General features: G+C 50.4%; 1 protein-coding gene across 2 annotated transcripts in view; it reads left to right on the top strand.

The window, feature by feature from the left end:
- Window positions 1-18,041, top strand: part of LOC113592373 (retinoic acid-induced protein 1) — a 35,020-nt gene extending 16,979 nt beyond the window's left edge. For both annotated transcript variants that reach the window (XM_027033246.2, XM_027033247.2), the window contains exons 2-5: window positions 8,658-14,411; window positions 14,911-15,004; window positions 15,285-15,334; window positions 17,715-18,041. In XM_027033246.2, the coding sequence (XP_026889047.2) occupies window positions 8,676-14,411; window positions 14,911-15,004; window positions 15,285-15,334; window positions 17,715-17,723 (5,889 nt within the window). In that variant the 5' untranslated portion in view covers window positions 8,658-8,675 and the 3' untranslated portion in view covers window positions 17,724-18,041. The remainder of the gene's footprint in view (window positions 1-8,657; window positions 14,412-14,910; window positions 15,005-15,284; window positions 15,335-17,714) is intronic.
- The last annotated feature ends 446 nt before the right edge of the window (window positions 18,042-18,487 follow it).

Raw genomic sequence — 18,487 nt, forward strand, 5'->3', positions numbered from 1 at the left:
GCTCAGAGACTTAGCGGGGCGACGGCATCGTTTGCTTTCACGCTTCAGAGCCACAAAAGCGCCCCGTCGCCCCCCCGTTCCCTGCGCTCTCTTCCCCTCTCTTCTCTCCTGCCTCTCTCTCGCCTTTTCTCTCTTCTCGCCCTCGTTCTCTTCGCTCCCGCGCTCTCTCTCTCTCTTCTCTCTCTTGCGAGGAAGACAAGGCTCTCCTCCTCAAAGGCCCGAGCTGTCAGGCTGGGCCAGGAGCGCGGCGGCGGCGACGCTCCGCGGCTAAGCAGCCGTTGCCGCGGCTGCCACTTCCAGGGCTTCATCTCGCCGGTGACGGCGCGGACGTCTCGCGGGCTCTCCCGCCACGCCCCACAGGTGCGGGGGAGCCGATCACGTTGGCGCTCAAGGATCCGCGCGATTGAGGAGCGGACATCTCGTCCGCGGACGTCTCGCTCCCGAGCCCTGCACTCGCCTGCTGCTCTCGGCGGAACTGAGCAGGGTAGCAGTACGGAGGAGGTGCGACGGGCCCTGGTGGATGCGGGGTGGGGTGCACGGGAGAGGGCATCAGGGGCAGCGGGTGCGGGCTGACCGATGCTGCCAGGCTCAGCTGGCCGCGTCCACACACTCGGCCATCCGAAGGGCAGCCAGGCGGGAGCCTGAAGGGCATACCAGGACATGCACACACACGCACAACACACACACGTGTGTGCGCACGTGCTCCTAACACTTGAGCTGCTCTTACATGTCTCTGTCATGAAACAGTGAAATGGAAAAAGGTTGCTGCAGCTGCGCTGTGCGTAACGCACAGTCTGTGCTCATATGGACACAGTGGAGCACGAGCCCCCGTCCTCGCACGAGTGTGCACCAGGACCACAGGCTGAGCGCTGGGGTGCCACTGAGGCAGCAGAGCTCTGTTTGCACACGTCAGTCCGCCGTGGTGTCTGACCCTGGCCGCTGCCCAGCACTGTTGCTCTGGGCCTTCTGGGGACATAAAGGACATCAGTAGGCTCCCAGCTAGAAAATGGCCCCTCCCATATCTCCCATCACCTTCTGGATGGTGACACAAAACCGGGGGAGGGGGAGCAGACACCCACTGTCCTGTCCAGGAATCGGCTCCATCGATCACAGTTTTGTATGCGATTGTGCCTGCGCACATCCACTCACACACTCACGCACACACGCCTTCCTACACAGAAAACACGTTCCCCATTTTTTAGAACATGGAGAAGAACGAGCTCACGCGTCCTGGCTGGGGCAGGCAGGGTGGGACAGACACGGCCCACACCCGCCCAGGTTCATCGCAACAGCAGCCAGATCCTGAGCCGACTGCTCCATTTTTGGACAGGGACAGACACCACCGTCCTTCACCCATAAAAGGGGAGGGGGGTGGATGGCAAGAAGAGAGGAAGAGAGAAAGACATCTGCCCTGCAGGTGGAGATGACCTTCAAGCAACCCTGTGTGTCTCTCTCTCTCTCTTAAATCACTGCTCTCCGCTCAATTACGTTGCAGGTAATCTGTGTGGTATTGGAGATTAAAGTTTAATTAGGGCGAGCGGAGTAATTTGGGCCCGGGTTTAATCTAATCACGCCGCGCTCGTTGCCTGTGATGTGCCCTAACGTCGGCCCGAGCTGAAGTGGGGATCCGGTGTGGCTTTTCATCAGCCGAGAACAAAGGCGCCCCCGCTTCCCCCAACTCCCTCTGCTGGGTTGGCAGAGCTCCACCGACACATTCGCACTCCCCCATCCCTGTCCACGCACGCGCCCCAGCCCGTCCCCACGACAGACAGCAGAAAGGGAGGGAGAGGGAAGGATAGAGGGAGGGAGGGAGTGGAAAAGAGAGAGAGAGAGAACGAAAGGGAGGGAGAGAGAAAGAGGGATAGAGGGAGAGAGTGGAAAAGAGAGAGGGAGAACGAAAGGGAGGGAGAGAGAAGGAGGGAGAGAAAAAGGGAGAGAAAGGGAGAGACTGAGAGAGAGAGAGAGAGAGAGAGAGAAGGAGGAAGAGAAAAACGAGCCGAACCTCCAGGATCTCTTTGTCTTAAGCCTCATCCCCCAAACCGCTGACTCTCCGGCCATCAGGGAAAGCGTTTTTGACAGAGCAATCGCATCAACGGACGCTTTTCAAAGAGCTCGTCCTCCACCTAACCGCCCACCGCAGCCCCCCCCCCGGGCCAAATATCGGGGTTTTTATCCCGCCGCGTGGGCCTGTATGCGGAGCACGTCATCCTCCAAGCGCTTCTCCCACAGCCGCGGGGGGCTCGCGCCTTTCTGCAGGTTCATTGGTTGCAGGAAGGCAACGGGACACCCCCCCCGGCCTCGATTTGCCCCTGCCCACAAGGTGTCAAACAAAAGTCTCAAACCAGATTCGCTAATTGCTTCGGTATCTTTGTCCAAGCACCGCTGTTATTGCAGCAGCGACGGGAGGCGGGGGGAGGAGGGCGGAGGGCGTAGGGGGGAAAAAAAATCAATGAAAGAACTGCCTGGCAATAACAGTCCTCATCTTCCTCCTAACCCCTCGCTCCATCACTCACCCCCACGCTCACCGGTGCCCCGCGGCAGGGTGCGGGCCATGCTCTCTGCAGATCCGTGGCAGAGGAGCTGTTGTTGCGTGCCTGGCGCTGTGCGGTCAGGCTTGTAGGAGCAGATACTGCCTGGCCTGGTGCAGCGGTAACAGCTGCGCAGTTGATAAGGCAGAAGGAGGCAGGCTTGACATGTACCGGACGTGCACAGCGCAAGACGTGAAGGGCACCTTCCGGGAAGGCCCCGCCTACTGGGCCGCGCGCTCCGTGAACTCTCGCCGCGCTCCGACCGCCCGTCTCCCGGTTTCGGTCGAATGCGTTACATCCCACATGCTCTACAGGGCTCACACCTAAATGCAGCCACGGGAGGCAGAGCTGTGTTCCGTGCAGGGGCAGCGGGGCCTTCCGGAAGATGGACCAGCGTGGCCACGAACGCCGCCCTGCCCACGGAGGGTTCGTATATCGCGGGTGGCAGAGATGGGTTTATGGTGGCAGGGGGGCTTACAGTGCAGGATTGGCGTTGCGTTCTTCCGTAGCGCCGAGCTCTTATCTGAGAGAGGTGAGTGGGTGGGAACGCCGCGGAGCTCAGAGCTGCGTAGCGAGCACGGTGGCGAGTGGAGCGGAATAGCCTGAGCTTTCCCCTCCAAGGAGACTCGCGCGCTGTGGGCTCCATCCAAGGTCACTGCCGGCAAGCCGCCCGCGCGGAGGCGAAAAGCTAAAGTGGACCAGGGGAAAACGAAAACAGGCCAGGGAGGGTGTAGGACAGCCAGAAAGAGGGATGGTAACGGAAGGAGAGAGCAGAAAAGGGGGCAGAGAACGGAGGGAGGAGAGCGTGTGGAGGAGGCGTGAGGGAGGAGGTGTGGGGAGGCGGCGTGAGTGACACGGCGACCGCTTTGCGTCATCAATTAGGCGTGCTGGAGTGGCGGGAAGAGGGAGTGAGTGCGGAGAGGAGAGCCTCACGCGGAGAGGAGAGCCTCACGCGGAGAAATAAATGACCATGGCCTTATTGAGCTCAGCAAGGCATATAGCATTTCAGGCCAGTAATGTCATTGTGCCTTTGTACCGGCGTTATTGATGAAGTCTGTCTCAAAGCAAATAATCCCTCGACACTGCCAGCATTTGAGACCTCTCATTCCGTCCAGGAGATCAATGTAAGCGATCTTCAGGACGGAAAACGTGTAGGGAGAGAGAGTGGCAGGGGGGACGTGGCGGGCGCATGGATCGGGGAGCAGACACGGAGAGCGCGAGGCGCAGCTGGAGTGCCAAGGCAGAGAGGGGGAGGGGGGGGAGGAAGATCAAAGAGGGGCTCATGCTCCAGTGGAGCGCGGGACCAGTAGACGAGTGCAGCGGCCTCACCTGCTGCAGAGACTCCTCACACCAACACCCTGCTACACAGCCCCCAGTCTCACTCATCCTGTCTCTCATCCCCCTCCCTATCACCTCTCTTCCCCCTCTCTCCCGCTCTCGCTCCCCTCATCAGCTGCTCCACAGCTAACTGCTCCCCTCGTGCACTGGAATATCAATCAGCTGTGCTGCCCCAATTTACAGAGCTCTCTCTCTGCCCCATTCCCTCCCTCCCTCCCTTTCTCATAAGAGGAGAAAATTCCCGAGATAGATGCTGAGTGTTTGGTTACATATGTTGGAGTCGTCTCCCTTGTTGCCGGAGTACCTGGTGTTCTCAGGCTGGGGGAGACGCGGGGGTGGGGGCTTGGTTTGGCTTGATGCTGCACACCCTCAGCAGTCTGCCTTTATCTCTCTTTAGTCTACGGCAGCATCCCGCAAAGCCGCTTAAACCCTCTCTCCCTGCTCCGAGCATGTTCTGCTGTCTTATTCAGGTATTAGTGCGCTACGGCTGCAGCTGGAGGCTCCATTTACTCTGCCTCTCTTGTTTGTCTCTCTCCCGACAGCAGGCGCACGCGCACTCGCCCTCTCGCTCCTCAAAGCTGTCGCTTTGTTTTGGCACGCACACTTCTGCACACCCACGCACCGAAGCCAGGGAGCGCAAACGTGCGAACGGCTGGCGGTGTGGAGGGAGGGCCCCGCCTGGCCCCGCTCCCCTCCCACCCCCCAGGGCCGGGGCGGCGGAGGTGCCTCCCCGAGGCGTCTCTGGGGCCCCGGAGCGGCTGGTGCTGATGAAAGTCACAGCAGGCCCCACCGCGGCAGGGAAGGTCAGGCAGCACGCTCACTGCCGCGGCGTCGCCATGCCGACAGCACCACCGCCCGGCATTCAAACACTACTCCCCGTGGCGTTCTGATGGGCTGAATGAGGACCACTCAGCTGTCCAGCCAGAGAAATATCACATGAAGACCCCTGAACTGACGCAATCCAGTCTGTTCAAAAGCCCTGACATATCCCTGTTCTCAACATGACTAATGATTTACTGAATGATTGCCAGTGACAGGAGATACTGAGGAATGAGGCAGGCCTGCCCAACTGGAATCTCATCCTCAGGAGAGGACAGCGAGATTTCATATCAGTAGCGATCTATTTCAATATAGACAAAAAAATTTACTAAAATCCTGTTGAAATACATGCTCAGACAACCAGTGTCCTAGAATTATTCTAAAACTAATTTCAGTTCATTTACTGGACAATTGTAATTAATTTGGGGGGAAAGGGCATACTTTAATGCATTACTTAAACTACCAGAAATAGCAGCTTTCCCAGTGTCGAGTAATCGGATCTCTTTAATAACTAGCCGCCTTATTCCACAGATAAATCACGGAACCGATCAACAAGCTTGGAAACAAGCGAAAGCGGAACAGAATGTTCCAGATGGCGTCCACTGTCCAAAGGTCCTCTTCCTCTTCAGTGGCCACTGGGGACCTTTATGCGGTTTCCTTCCTTGAAAGACCGGGCTGAAGGCTGCAGCTCTGTCAGTCAAAGTGACATCCCCAAGAAGCGATTGTCGTGCTCAGCAAGCCAAAGCAGCCAATGAGAAGAGCCCGAGCTGATTACCATCTCACCTTAAATCATGCCACAGCTGCAGGGGCCTCCTGTATCAACCAGGCTGAGGTCACCACAATGGGCCTCAAATACTCAGCGTCTATGTCTATGGCAGGTGAACAAGGCTGGGGTCAGTTAGGTCAGTTTTACAAATTCACGAAAACATAATTTTATTAATTGATTGGCTTATTTCAGTGCAGGTCTTGCAGGTGAATTCCATTTTCAGCTGATCTGATCCTTCCCCTTGCCTTGTCTGCCAATTAAAACCCTTTGTCCATAGCTGATCCCTTTTCCCACTTATTTAAAAGAAATGGCATCTCATTTTAATATATCATAGCTTTCCTGTGTATTACTGACTGATAGGGGTTTTTTTTTTTTCATCAGCCAACTGTATTTGGTTTCAGGCTCATTTTCTGCAGGTTGCCATACATCCACTAATCCCTTAACCCCAGCTGTCATATGAGGGATTGGCAAATGCCAAACACCTGATTTATTAGTTTATTAAATTTCCAAATCCAGTGTAGTGAAAATACTCCACATAATTGCTTTTCTTATGCCAAACCGCTTTGATGATTTTATAAGGGAATAACGCCGGTTTTATGCTAACCATTAAGAAATACCTGCAGTATCTTACCGTAAGACATTCTCCAGCAAAATGTAATGTCACCACCAATACAGGGCTAATGCAGAATATGGCATCAAAATGTCATGAATATTCAAGGCAAGGAAGGAATCTTCCCACTTGTTTTATTGGGGGGGGGGTAGATTCCCCTCAGAGAGCTTGTTCCCTCTACACATGCTTGCCTAGCATGTATAATTGAGGTAGACACTCAGAGATGTAAACATGTTGGACAGAACTCTCACCCCCAATTCACCCTCCACCAACACAAGAGAGTGAGAGCTACAGAGAGGTTTGGGGGGGGGGGGGGGAGCTACAGAGAGAGAGAGAGAGAGAGAGAGAGGTAGAAGGAAAGAGCGAGGGAAAGATCAAGAATTAGAGAGAGGTGAGAAAGAGAAAGAGGGAGAGGGGGAGGAGGACACAGATCCTGTCTGAAGATCCCGACGAGATTATGTGATACGTTCACCATGTGTGAGATTAGCAAGAAGCGTGACAATCAGCACCTACACACTCTTGTACATAGAGCCGAAGTATTATTTAGAAACAGACCTCTGCTGTGGCTGAGGAGGTGTCATTGGGTGTGCCTGGTTAAGATGCACTAGAGCCCACAGTACTGGAATCCACCCTCACTCCCTCCCTCAGGGATAAAGATGAAAGTGGACTGATTCAAAGCAAAGAAACCACGAACTCAGAATGGAATTATCTTCCATTTGCATTATCTATTCCGTCTTGTACGACTTTAAACCTGGAACTACACTTAAAAGCAATGCTTACCGAGGCCCTGGTGATATTTACTCTTCTTAGTCTGATCTCTTCATAGGAGCTTGGTCCAGTTTGAATGTTAGGCCAGTCCACTTCTCATAGTGGTCCTTAATGCCAGTTCAACATGCCAGTGTGTGACAGGGGCATACGTACCCGTTAGGTCTTAGGTTACATACTTTGCAAATCAATGCAGTGTTGTTGTTTTTCTGACACAGCCCAGTGGATACCTGTGCTGTAGTACACTCAAAGCAATGTCACTGATATATTCCAATGACGTTGTTAGCAGATGCACACGCACATACCGGAATCCCTTAAGACAGTAAATAAGGCGTGAATTTACTGATGCATCATCATAAAGCATGATGATACAGACTAAAAAAAGGGAAAAGTTCCTCTGCATGTTCATTTCACTTAAAAAGGCAGAAACACGTTGAAAATGCATCGTTTGTAGATTTCGCTGCATCCAGCATGCGTCTTTGAGGTCACGGGACTCGCGTCCCAAGCGATCTTATTTGGGTCATTGTGTAAACAAGCGCAGCAGCGCCGCTGAAGCAGTAATAGATGGCTGGGAGCCTCCTGGGAGGGCTGTGCGCTGTTAGCTGCAGGGGAGCAGCAAGCTCGGGGGGCCTGGTGGCTTCAGACAGAGAGCTGGCGGGATGAGTAATGCGAGCATCTGATGGGACCAGGTGGCCATCCCTCGACAGGCTCCCGGTGCTGGAATGCGGCGACGGTAGAGCCTCAGCCGTCTCTGGTTGCCACTATTCCCTTTATAGTGCCTCCATCCCTCCATAAAACAGACACTCGTTACTGACTAACTGGAGCTCGGCCTGCCCCGTTGAGGACAGAAAGGATTTGTGGGCAACATTAGCAGGGGAGCTTGTGCTTCGGTGCATTAACTAGACAAAGGAATTACAACAGTGCAAGTCGTGCACCATATCTAGAGTGACAAACATAACAGCACATTTGTACCATGCACTGGATGTAATGGGTGGTAGATCAGTTAATTCATGGAAGGCCCGCGTAAGGTAGCAGGTCTTGGTCCCTGTCCTGGGGGACCCCTCGGCTGCACAGTTCGGTGTTTTCTCAAGACTAACGCTTGATTCATTGGCTAATTATCCAGCCCTTCATGGGCTGAATAGCATGTTAGAGCAGTATCACAAAATAGTACAGTGAAGATTCCTCCCTACCACTAACTGGGACTGAAGTTTCCCGAAGACTCATATTAGCTGCATAAGCAGAGTTCTCCCATATGGGGACTAAGTAACATGTTTCATATAAGATTCAGTCATTTTTGTCTAATGAATGAAATAACCATAGCATGGGCTTTTTTGCTAATTAATTGCAAATCAAACAGTGAAAGTTCTTTAGCTATATAGAGTTCTATAGCTATATACCATTACAGAAAAGTACTGTTACGTTATTTTATATTTTGCATTAAATATGTTCAGCGCTAAATAAATTATGTAAAGGTTTGTAAAAGAAAATGCAGCAAGTTATACAGACGGAAGGACTGATGTAAAGACTGATGTGTATAAAATATGAGGTGTTGAAAGTCCTACATACAGTGAATAACTTAAATGACTGAAAACAGCTGTTGCAAGAAAATGAAGTTTTGCATTACTTAAGTGGAGATTAAGTTCTGATTTTCTGAATGACTGAGTAGCCTATACTTGTGTTATAATTCAAGTTCCCTTATGATAAAACAGCCATTGAATTCAAATTGATTGCACATAAATAACTGAATAGAAAACTGAGATAGAAAAAAAAATGAAGCAAGCCACTAAGCACTCACACTTCCTTTTTTTTTCTCTCGGTGTCTTTCCAAAAGAGTCCCCTAGCTGGAGCCATGCAGTCCTTCAGAGAGCGGAGCGGTTTCCATGGCAACCAGCACTGCTACCAGCAGGAACCCCATGAATTATCACGCCTTGAGAGTTACAGACATCATCACGGCCAAGCCGGACAGGGCTACGAGGCGCACTCTCTCGCCGCTGCAGGGATGCCAGTGGCAGCAGGATCTAAGGACTGTTATGGGCAGCAGACCTATCCCAGCTATAGCGGCGGTTCGGCTCAGACCAAGAAACCGTACAGAGGAGGCAAAGCTCAAAGCCAGCACCTGCAGGCCGGATACAGTGGCCACGTGAGCTCTGGGTACTCAGCCCAGTACGTGAGTGAGGGACATTTACAGCAGAAGTGGGAAGAGCCTGCTCAAATGGCTCAGTATGAACAGGACATGGTTGGGCGTCTCGAGCCAGGGATCAGTGGGTCGACCCAGTACCTCGAGCAGAATCTGCTAACCATTTCTCAAAGCCAGTGCCATCTCCCCTCTGCCCCTGTCTATACGAGTGCCCATCAGCAGGGGCACCCCTCCAACCCCACTCCGTCACCTTTGATGTACCCACAGAGCCACCTCCACTTCCCCCAGCACTCACAACCAGCCTCCTCCACCTCATCATCTTACATGGAGAAATGCAATCCAATTCCTCATGGCTACAAAAGTGGCTATGGAATGCCACCTAATGCCCAGTATTCGAGGCAGCTGGGTAACCACAGCAGTCTGAAGCAGAGTGGCTATCGACCGCAAAATAATTATGGCTACCAGCAGCCTCCTTCCAGAACTGGATTTGAACAGCAGGCTCCCCTGCAAGGGATCCCAAATACACCAGAGAGCCTACAGAAATTCCAGCATTACAATCAGCCCCAGCAGAACTACTGCATCAGTGATATTTCTGTAAGGTCACCTGAACAATACTACCAGAACTGCAGTCCAAGCTCCAGCCACTCACCTGCACGGTCTGTGGGCAGGTCTCCATCATACAGTTCCACCCCTTCTCCCTTAATGCCCAATCCTGATACGTTCCAGTATGGCCAGGCAATCAACCCTGCAGTTTCTTCCTCTTCTGCGGCTCTGCAAGACCAGAGCATGTTGATGCCTCCACACACACACCCATCCCCCAGTGTGAACCACCAGTCTCAGAGCTACTCGAGCTCCATGAAGGACCGTTTCTCTGAGAAGCTCTTGTCTAACCCGAGCTTGTGGAGCCTCAATGCTCTAACATCTCAGGTAGAGAACATTTCGAACAACGTCCAGCAGTTATTGCTCTCGGAAGCTCTCTTGGCCAACAAAAAGTGTAGCAAACGAAACCAGCCAAAAAAGGGAGAAGACTACAGGGGCCAGGTTAGGGCTATGGAGGATTCTTCATGTCCTGATAGCCAACATGGTCCTCTTCCCACTGATCCCTATGGCACCGCAAGGGGTATGCCAGCTGACTTACAAGAAGGTGGTTACTCCAGCAGCACTGAAGACCAGATGGAAAGAAGCTACTACTACTTTGGTCAGGGCAAAGGGCCAACACAGGCCTCAGCACATTCCCAGCTGACCCTGGACACAGTGTCCACCTGCTCCATGAACTCAACAGACGACATGTCCATCAGATCAGGTGACTCAGTCCGGAGTCTGCAGAGCGCAGTCTCTGAGGACAATCTTAGCTGTGACCCAAGGGTGCAAAGAGTGCCATTCGGAGAGGAGCAGAACAGTTCTCTCAGGAGCATTACAGATGAGAAGTCCCCCATTAGTGTAACCGTGCCAAGCCCTATGAAACAGGAGAGTAATTCTCCACTGGACATAAAGCGGTCTGAGAGCAGTCTGAGGGAGAACTTTGAGAAATCTGCTTGGACCGAAAGGATGGCTAATGAAAAGGAAACTGGAAAGAGAAAGTTCTCCCCAGAACATGAATTCAAAGGAGGTATTATTGAAGTAGCTGAGAAACAACAGGAGTGGTCAGAGGATAAGAAGTGTCCCTCCCTTTTCCATAAAATAAATAAAGTAGTTTCAGAAGAAAGCTACGATTATGAAATAGAAGACACTGTCTACCAGGACCTGAAAAACAAATATGAGGCTGAGGAAAGAGACTTGGAGAAGGACTGTGGTCTTTTAGACATGAGCCTCAAGGGAAATGGGGATTCAGAAATTAAATCTGAAATGTTCAAATCAGAATCACAGCCTACAGTGGAGAGCCCTGTGACAACATCACTAGCTATTTCAAGGGATATCTTTGAGTCCAATAAATATTTGCCTAGGAAAGAAGAAAACTCAGATGCACCTCATCTCATCTCTCAGAGTGAGTCTTCAGAGGAGAGGCTGTTGGTCTCTGAGAGACTGGATTCCTTTGAGGAGCAACAATCAGTCTCATCCCATCCAGCTACTGAGCTACGTGAGAAGAGGTGCCTATCACTCATTGAGGAGGTGATCAATAATAAAGCAAAACCAGAGGAGCCCCATGCAGAGGCCTGTAATAATGCAGGGGAGGTGGGAGGAGCACGACTGGGCAGCACAGAAACTGTGGAAACCGCTGTCCATGACACAGCCCACAGAAGCAGTGAAAGGAGGTCAGCCATATGTGACACTGCACCTCAGTCTCACTCCGTCAAGAATGGCTTCTCAGCTCTCAATGAGAAAACAACACCTCAGACTCAGGCGAGGGATCACATCGATCGCAGCGATGCAAAGGTGCTGGAGCCTGACTCTCCTCAGTTGCCAGGCAAGTCAATACTGCACTCTGCACCATCTTGGGCTGATACTCCACCCTCCCCGCAGAAAGGAGATGGTGATATAGAGCCAGGCATAAGCTGCCCCAGTGCAGTTACACCATCAGCAAAACCAGAGCCCTTGTCCCCATCTGCTCTTCCGAGACTGCTGGGCAGGAAGCATGCACGGGGTAGGAGGAGACTAATCCATTCCAATGGAGGGATCAGGAGACAGATGAGTGTGGAGGGAGATGGGGCCCCACCATCTCCTCAAAAGCCCAGCATCCCCTCAAGTAATAGTGCACTCTTCCCTGATCACATGGGCACTGCTCAATTGGACATTAGCAGTCAAACAACAAAATTTCTCACAGATGGTTGTTTACCATCCCGAATGTGTACTCGCTCTTTTGGGTCGCAGACAGGCCCAAAGGTTTGCTCTCAAGAGAGGAGAAAACCAGGCCCAAAGCCTAGTTCAAAACCAGGTCCAAAACCTGGCCCGAAGCTTGGTCTTAAACCTGGTCCAAAGCCTGGTCTAAAATCAGCTCCAAAACCAGGTCTAAAACCTGGTACAAAACCAGGCCAAAAGCCAAGTCCTAAACCTGGTCCAAAGCCTGGTTTAAAGTCCGGACCCAGACCTGGCTCTAAACCTGGAACAAAACCAGGGCCAAAACCTGGGGCTGTGCCAAGTGTAAAACTTGGTCCAAAGTCAGGTCCAAAACCTGCAGCTATACCTGCTTTGAAACCTAGTCCAAAACCTGGGTCAAAGCCTACTGAAGGAGGTATTCCCAAAGGACCCGGTCGACCAAGAGGGTTCGCTTCTAAGATCAAACCAATGAAACATGAAGACAATGTGCAAGCTATTACAGAACATATCAAAGACACAGGTTCCATCAATGAAAGCACTGAACAACAAGAAAACACAGCAGTCACTCTGGACACTGTTGTTAGCACTAATGTAGACAGCACTGCAGGCTCCACTTTAGAGACTGCTTTGGATACCACTTCTGTAAAGTCTGTAGCAAAAGAGCAAAAGACCATGGTATTAAGGTCTCGGAAACAAACACAAAGAAAATTCACAGAGGACATAGAAAAAGGAAGAATGACATCAGCTGAGGCATTAGCAATGAAGCTCACTGAGACACCAATACAGGAAGTGGCTCAGCCATGTGAAAACCAAACATCAGACCTAAAACCTTCCAACCGTGAGGATAGCTGCACAGATTCATTAAGTCAACCTAATGAGGAGATCGTGTCTGTTTCAATCAAAAGAAAATCTAGTTTACATTCCCCAGACCCAGTCAAGAAAAAGAAAAATGTGAAAGTTAGTTTAACAACAACACAAAAGCCCCCATTACAAACCACACTGGTGGGAGCTCGAGCATCCAGGGGAAGGCGAAAGCGTGGACATAAATTAGAACCATCTATATGCAGCATTCTTGCCAAAGATAACCCTCCCCCTGAAGATATCAGTGACACACCTTGTGTGCCTCCTCAGTGTCCCACTAAAACAAAATACCTGCCTCCAAGGAAAGGTAGAGGACTCAAATATGAAGCCTTGGTTCAAAAAATCACATCCCCAGCATCGAAAAAACAGCTTCTAACTGTCCAACCAGATGTGCCAGAACAAGCAACGTTAAAGCCAGCACCAGAACCACAGGTAACAGAACACAGAGAGATAGGAATTACCCCCAAGGTGGCAATCGAGGAGGGTGAAAGTGCAGTAAGCATCGAGGAAAGCCCAGACACAGCATTTATTCAAACGCCTAGGAAGAAGCGTAAAAAGTGGGCCACCATGGAGAAAGCTGAGACACCGGACATGGCACCGGCGACTGGGAGCCTCATTATCAACACACCAAGATTAGCCAAACAGAGAGCCATCAAAAATAACCACGAGATGCACCTGAAGCAGAGGAAGAGGAGGAAAGGCAGCGAGCTCGTGGAGAGTGAGCCTTTGGTGGAAGAGCAGGAGCAGATTCAGACTAGTGTAGTCATGCCTCCAGCAGAGCTTCCACCCTCCCCACCAGCAGGATCCTCTCCCTTTCTAGAGAACGAGCGGCCCCCTGCGGAAATAAGTTCAACAATTACTAAACCCAAAAGAGGGAGGCGGCCATCATTTAAAAAGAAACAGGAGGAGGGTCAGCCCATGGACAAGGATGAAAGTTTAAAAGTAAAAAAAAAGCCTGGGCCTAAAAAAAAGATCCAACAGAATAGTAACGTCATCAAACTCATTGTAAAGGGACTTAAGACAAAGAGCAGAAAAGAACGCATTCCAACTGTGAAGGGAAAACTCTCTGATTTCTTGACAACACAAAGTGAAAGCAAATGTTCTTTCAGACCATATGTACGTATTGACAGCTCCAGAGAGCTCGCCTCCCATTGCACAATAGTAAACAGGCCGGAGGAAGAGCAGCTGCTCATCCAGTCAAGTAAAACGAGCTTGGTGAAAGTAAAAAATCTAGTTACAGTTACAAAGGCAATACCACACTCTTCAGTAATGCTCCAGGGGCCTTTAGTTAACAAACGCCAAACTGACAGGTGTGTACTGTGTTGCCTGTGTAGAAAGCCAGCAAATTACAGAGAGCTCGGGGACTTGTGTGGACCATACTACTCCGAGGACAGTATACCACGGAAAACACTGTCTTCAGTGTACCAGGACGACTTCAGGCAAAGCAGAGACAGAGAAAAATGCAAGATGGGCGACTGCAGTGCAGAGTCAAGCGATGTTCTGAAAGGAGAAGGCGGTAAGAACTTGCTTCAAGAGGGGACATATGAAGGTGACTTCGGGCAGCTGAAGAGAGAAAGAAGGACACAGCTTAGAAGTCGTCTCGGCCTGCGGATTAGGTGCAAAAGGCTGCAGCTGTTGCACAGGGGAGCCGGTGGAGCGGCTCCCTCTGCTGGTGAGGAGGTCTGTGACTTTGCTCTGCAGAGGTTGCAGCTGGAGGCTGAGACCAAGGAACACTGGGCACACGAGGCTTGTACCATCTGGACCAATGGCGTGATACTTGTTGCAAGCAAACTTTATGGACTGAGGGAAGCAGCACAGCACTCTACAGTCACTGTAAGCATATAGGCTATATAACACTGTAAAGATCTCCTGATAGATGGCCAGTAAATAATGCCAGTAGGCACAGGAAAATACAATCAGCTACATCTTAAACATTTTTCAAATATATACAAATATACAGCCAGTAACATACAGAACGTAGTAAAATGACTGCCTGTGCTATTGTCCAATAACAATCTAAGGCAGGGGTGCCAAAGTCTAGTCCTGGTGATCTACCATCCCATCCTAATCTAACACATCTGATCAAGGTAATGAAGTCCTTCAATAACATCTTAATGTTAGAGGCAGGTGAGCTAAATAAGGGTTGTCACTAAACTCTGCAGATCGCTAGATCTCCAGAAGCAGACTTGGGCACCCCTGATCTAAGGTAAAGAAGTTTAGCGCAATACACCAAGCACTGAGAACTGGAATGGGTATTTGCTAACAGCCATGGCAGTGAATGTGAGCTCCATGTATGAGAGTGGAACATAAAGGATTGCCTGTGTCATTACAGAAATGCTCAAAGTGCCAGATTGAGGGGGCCTCCATTGAGTGCAGCTGGAGTAATTGTACCCACAAGTACCACTATGTCTGCGCCAAAGAGACAGGTAAGACAGAAAGAGATGGCATGATGCAGTTCTGTTATTGCCATCCACCCCCATGCCTCCATACATCGATTTAGCTGGAACTGTGGACCCTATGTGTCATGTGTAAGTGAATTCAAAGTTTCAAGTTTGCCCAGCACAGGTACTTACTGGCTGTCCTCACATGTGTACTACCTAACTTGAGTCTGAAGATGAAAAGAGAAGCTACATTTCATATTGTGCATTGGATTGCTGATGACCGGCTTCTAACTCTGAATCATTACCTCCATTCTCTCTCTCTCAGGCTGCACATTCGAAGAGGACACATTCTTGATAAAATGTCCAAAACACAAGGTAAGCGAGTGAGCCTGTTCCAGCACATAGAAGGACATCTTTGATCTCCCAGACATCCCTATTATGCCATATACTTCAGTGCCCTTGCTGGAACATTTGACGACCTCCCTAACAATGGGAGCGAATATAGGTGTGTGTCGCAGTGGCTCGCTGGCTCCATCTCCCAGGGCAACAGACGAGCCTAGCGAGAAGCTCGCCCTTATCTGTCTCTTATTGACCGGCCATCTCTCCAGCAATGGTCACGCTAGCGCAAACCTTGCTAATTAGACGCTCTCTGCTCTCAGATCTGGCTTCCATTATCCCTCCTAAGACTAAATTAGCATTAGCGCTACACTGCGAGGGACTTTCTCTTTGTTTTTCTATGACGAGAACAAACCATATAGGCCACATGTACATCTTTCATCAATTCCAAGTGGAGGAAGTTCAGATGAGGTTTAGATAATCATAATCCTGCATCCTGTCACTGGGATTATTGGCCACCACCAAATTAGGTGTGAGCAAAGAACAATTAAAGAACTGTAGGACTGTTTTCATTGTGGTGCAGTGTTACATATGTCTGCACCAGTGATATAGCACGTAAATCGACAACGAGGAGTCTGATTTGGGTCACAGTTTCCGTGACTCATCTTGAAGTTGATCATTTGAAGTTTGAAGATTAACACAGAGCTCCAGTACTCACTGGGGTGACTATTATTGCTGTTCACTGTATATACACACAAGTCACTCAGTGAATACTGATGGATTTTTGAAGTGCATAAAAGCCATGATTGGATTGGTTTGGTTGGTGGCTTTCAGAATGTAGCTACCGGTTTCCAGCAGTGTGCTTTAGGCGTGTGTGGAGCAGATTAGCTATGTTAAATAAATTTCAATTTAGTGTTCACAGACACTTTTTAAACCTTACAAGAAAGATTCTTGTCCTAATGAGATGACATGTTTATATAGCAGTTTACTTTTAATTTGGATTATTCTGTAGCGCAATAGTGTATACAGTATATGCAGACATAACAGTTACATGAAACAACAATGCACAAATTTAGTTATTTATAAAATCCCTGGATTTTACATGGATCCCTGTTTTATATATCTTTTTTTAATACTTCTTATATGTTTCAAACATGATTAGTTAGACTTGAACTTGCTTACTAATGATTGAGATGTGGGCTTCATGGCTGTTGACTTCAGACAAGGTGACTTGACTAGAATACAGGGCTGCATACACCACCTACAGGTCACTGGTGTGCACTGCACACCAAGAAAGCCAGTAAGAGAAAGACTGGAAGAAAAAGACAGGAAAGGAGAGAAAGACTGCCTCCTCCACAGACAGACACTGAGAGGCAACCTGGCAACATATCAAAGCACTCATCGCTTTCCAGTTTCTCCTCCTACGTCAACAGAGGAAGGTGGGGGGACAGAGAGAGAGAGAGAGAGAGAGAGAGAGAGAGAGAGATGGGGAGAGTGAGTTCAGATCAAGTTGAACGCGTATCGACTTGGGGATCTAAAAGCTTTAGGTCTCAGCGATGCCAATTTGCTGTTTTAATGAAACCGAGCAGTAGGGATTCCACCCCCGTGCAGGTCTCCCAGGAAATGTCGTTCTCTTCTTCATCCTGTCCTTTTTCTCGCTGCTCTCGCACGCCTAGGCGCTTTTCCCAGGAAGTAGGGTGGGCGCAGGGACAGGTTCACATTGTAGGCGAGCATGAGCGAGATCCCGGGTCCCTCCTACCAAGCCATTGCTTCAACCCGGTCCGGAGGGGGGGGGGGGGGGGGGGGGGGGTAGCGAGGGATCGTCAGCTTAAACTCAAAGAGAAACAAGGGCTGTTCCTACATCACGGTGCGATATGGAAGGGGAGTGATTCTGGGGCTTAGCCAGGCGGATTGGTGCTGGGGGGTGGATCAGGGGCAGTGGGCCAGCCGGGGCGTAGGGGGCAGGCAGAGGAAGAGCTGAAGGAGGATGAAGAAGAGAGATATTTTTAAAAAGGCTCCACGGCAGCACAATTACGGGGCAGTCCTGCTGGGTGTTTGAGGGAGCTGGAGAGCCGGCCAGCTGTAAGGGCCCACTCACTGCAGCCTTCACACTGGCTCAGTGGCTACTGCCTCAGCACGGGCAATTAGAGAGCTCCCACCAGGACTCTGATTCAGACACACACACAAACACACACGCGCACACAGTTTCTCTCACATACTCACTGCACCTGCACATGTAGCACAGCTTTGATGCACACACGCAGCCTATAAGGAAGGAGGCGTTGCAAAACAAGCACCTCGAGCTATGTGTGAAAGCGGACGGCGACGAAGCCTTTTGGGCTGTGTCGTGACTGCTGGGCTGTTGTTCCTGCCTGCTGGTGATAACTCACTACTGACTCCCCTCGTCCATCTTTTCCAGCCCATGTAAGCTGTAGGACGCAGAACCCGCGAGACGTCACCTGCGCAGCGTCGTGAGGACGAGTTTGCGCGTCGCCGCCGGCAACCGGACCCGGGGACAGTGAAACTGGGGCTCCGGTTGAAGGGGAAGTATAAACATACTGCAGCAATACTGACCCGAGAACAGATCATTCACATCATCGCCACCCACCGCCATCACCGCGTCCGCCCTGCCAAGGCCCCCGTGATACTGCCTCGCCCGTCCCCTGCAGCCCACGCCGCCACGGACGCCACCCCTCCAAGAGGACACACACACACACACACACACACACACACACACACACACACAAGAAAAGAAGAAGACGATGAACTTCTGTTTGAGGGAGAAAAAAAATTGAATGTGCAATTTTTTTGGTTTCTTTTTCCCCCCTTAAATCTGTCTTTTCTGGAAGGGATGCTATCAGCCCAGGACACCTGGAGGCAGATTTGGCGGGCCGCCCTCTCTGGCGTCCTGAGCACCGCCGCTGTTTGGCACCGACACACGCCTGCTGATCCTGAAGATGTCATGCATCAAGCACTCACTGGATGTATTTCAATGTACGCTTAAGTGTTATTAAAAATGTACATGGTGTGCTATACAAGTCTAAATATATCTGAAAAAAATATATAAATATATTATTTTAATATAATGCTCTTCCAAGATGTATTTTAATGTGAATTTCCAGACACACGGCACCACCTAGGCGACACTGGTATCTATCCAACTGTGTGTTCTCGAGAGCTGTTTCTGCCATT

Source organism: Electrophorus electricus, chromosome 1, assembly GCF_013358815.1.
Source record: "Electrophorus electricus isolate fEleEle1 chromosome 1, fEleEle1.pri, whole genome shotgun sequence".
Taxonomy (NCBI): domain Eukaryota; kingdom Metazoa; phylum Chordata; class Actinopteri; order Gymnotiformes; family Gymnotidae; genus Electrophorus; species Electrophorus electricus.